This window comes from Sphaeroforma arctica (genome assembly GCF_001186125.1).
Source record: "Sphaeroforma arctica JP610 unplaced genomic scaffold supercont1.3121, whole genome shotgun sequence".
In the NCBI taxonomy this organism is placed as follows: domain Eukaryota; class Ichthyosporea; order Ichthyophonida; genus Sphaeroforma; species Sphaeroforma arctica.
Genome location: NW_014037437.1, coordinates 1,587 through 3,613, shown reverse-complemented (window position 1 = coordinate 3,613; position 2,027 = coordinate 1,587). Strand labels below are relative to the sequence as shown.

Below are 2,027 nucleotides of genomic sequence, written 5' to 3'. Positions count from 1 at the left end.
TACAAGCGCAGCACAACACCAGACATGACCTCGACCGTGCCTTCACAGGCAATAGATACCAAGCATAACCTTGATGTCAACGAATGGTAAAAGCGCAGCACAACACCAGACATGACTTCGACCGTAGCTTAACAGGCAATAGACACCAAGCACAAGCCCATACCCGCATAATCGATCGCGCCTTGGAGTTCATGGCGTATGCATCCGATCTGTCATCCACATAGTCCTGTGGAGTGAGGTGCATCGATAAAACATTGTGCATATTCACTCACGGCCGCGTGCTGCGGTTCGTGCGTGTGCGTGCGTGTGGACGGAGAAGAGGATTTGTGATCGTCGCCTTCACTCGGTAGACGGATGGCAGAGCCGAATCAAACCACTACACTGGCGACGTTCTCGAGGTTTCACTCGGCAACTAACAGGATTTAAAAAAAATACATACATACATTCATTCCTACACACACATACATGCATACATTCATACGTGCATACATACATACATTCATACATACATGCCTACATACATACATACATTCCTACATACATGCATACATACTCAGACTACATGTGTTCATCTGTGTGTTCGCTTGCTGTTACAAGATCATAGGTGCCCTGTAATTACGCAGATAGGGGCCCAGAGCGATGTAGAACCAAGTCGCTTGTCACATATAACGCACGAGGACCGCACCCGCGCATCATATAGCGTGGTTGCTTCAGATACGTTTCATGACGTGTGCTTGCTTAATGTAAACTCATGATGATCCTAAAGTGCTTGCCTAATGTACAGACGGTACCTCTAAATAGCTTTTGGGCATTGCATGAATATATCTTCCAAGGGTTTAGGGTCTAAAGGAAATATTTTAGGGTTTTAGGGCTTTAGGGTTTACAGTTTTAGGATTTGAGCTGAATCTGATCCTAAATAACTTGTGGACATAACTTGTGGGCATTACATGCATATATCTTCCACACCATCGGAAGCGATACATATTATTCTTAATCAGGCAAGGGTCGTACCTTGATATGAGCTAACGTAGGTGCGGCCTTCCTTGCACCGTTGATATCGTCCTTTCCCCTTTCTAATTTGTACATGGCATCGGCAGCCAACTTTTCACGCTCCTCCTTGCCTTTATAAGGCATCAAATGGAAGTGTATTGATATAACATTAGAGTATGTAAACATTACATATACCGAAATGCGAAGAATGCCGGAAGCCATCAAGAACTCCAGTCGTGGTGAAAGAAATGAAGGTTCTAGAGCTTAAGCTTATAGTAAAATATATGATGATAATTTGATAACGTAGCAGACTCACACACACACACACACACATATATATATATATATATATAATATTCTTTTTCTCACCAGTTCTTACCATCCAGTGTCATCTCACCGTCCTCCGCTTCCCATGTTTCAATCTTTTGTTTAAGTCCACTGACACACACATAGGCGGTATTCTGAGATGAAAAGAGTGCGTGATAGAATCGTGGGACAAGATAAGCAACGTACTACTGTACTATAATGATGTAGCTATACGGACCCTAGAATCACTTTTAGAGTATACTTCCTAATCAGTCCTTATTCCATAAGCCATAAATATTTGATCTATCGCATATTTACACAAACCTTACCTAATACTCTCAGAGAGTAATGTGAACCATTCTGAGTTGAACATACTTTGGGGTCGGTCTGCATCTCCATCCAATTGTCGCAAAGGTGACACTTGAAACGGAAGGACAGTATCGCCGTTGTATAGTACATTCCCACCTTCTTCTTCTCCGCATTGTACCGCACACCTATATGTAATAAATATATATGTACATAGATCATGAATGCGGATATGGATATAAATAAAAAATGAACGTGCATATATGTATGTGTGAATATAAACTATTTCCGCTGGTATGTGTGTGAATTCAAATCATGAAAGCTGTAGTGTGCGTGCGTATATATATATATACATATATACACATATTATAATATATATATAAATATATATATATATTAATATATATATACATACACACACACAT

The 2,027-nt window shown here is 40.6% G+C and overlaps 1 protein-coding gene across 2 annotated transcripts in view; it reads right to left on the bottom strand.

The window, feature by feature from the left end:
* Positions 1-223: 223 nt before the first annotated feature.
* SARC_13304 overlaps positions 224-2,027 on the bottom strand; it is a gene marked incomplete at both ends in the record, with an annotated part of 2,840 nt that continues 1,036 nt past the window's right edge. The window contains 4 exons of one of the 2 annotated variants that reach the window (XM_014292566.1): positions 224-281; positions 1,012-1,121; positions 1,360-1,451; positions 1,672-1,790. In XM_014292566.1, the coding sequence (XP_014148041.1) occupies positions 1,106-1,121; positions 1,360-1,451; positions 1,672-1,790 (227 nt within the window). The remainder of the gene's footprint in view (positions 282-1,011; positions 1,122-1,359; positions 1,452-1,671; positions 1,791-2,027) is intronic. The other variant, XM_014292567.1, reaches the window with a different exon arrangement.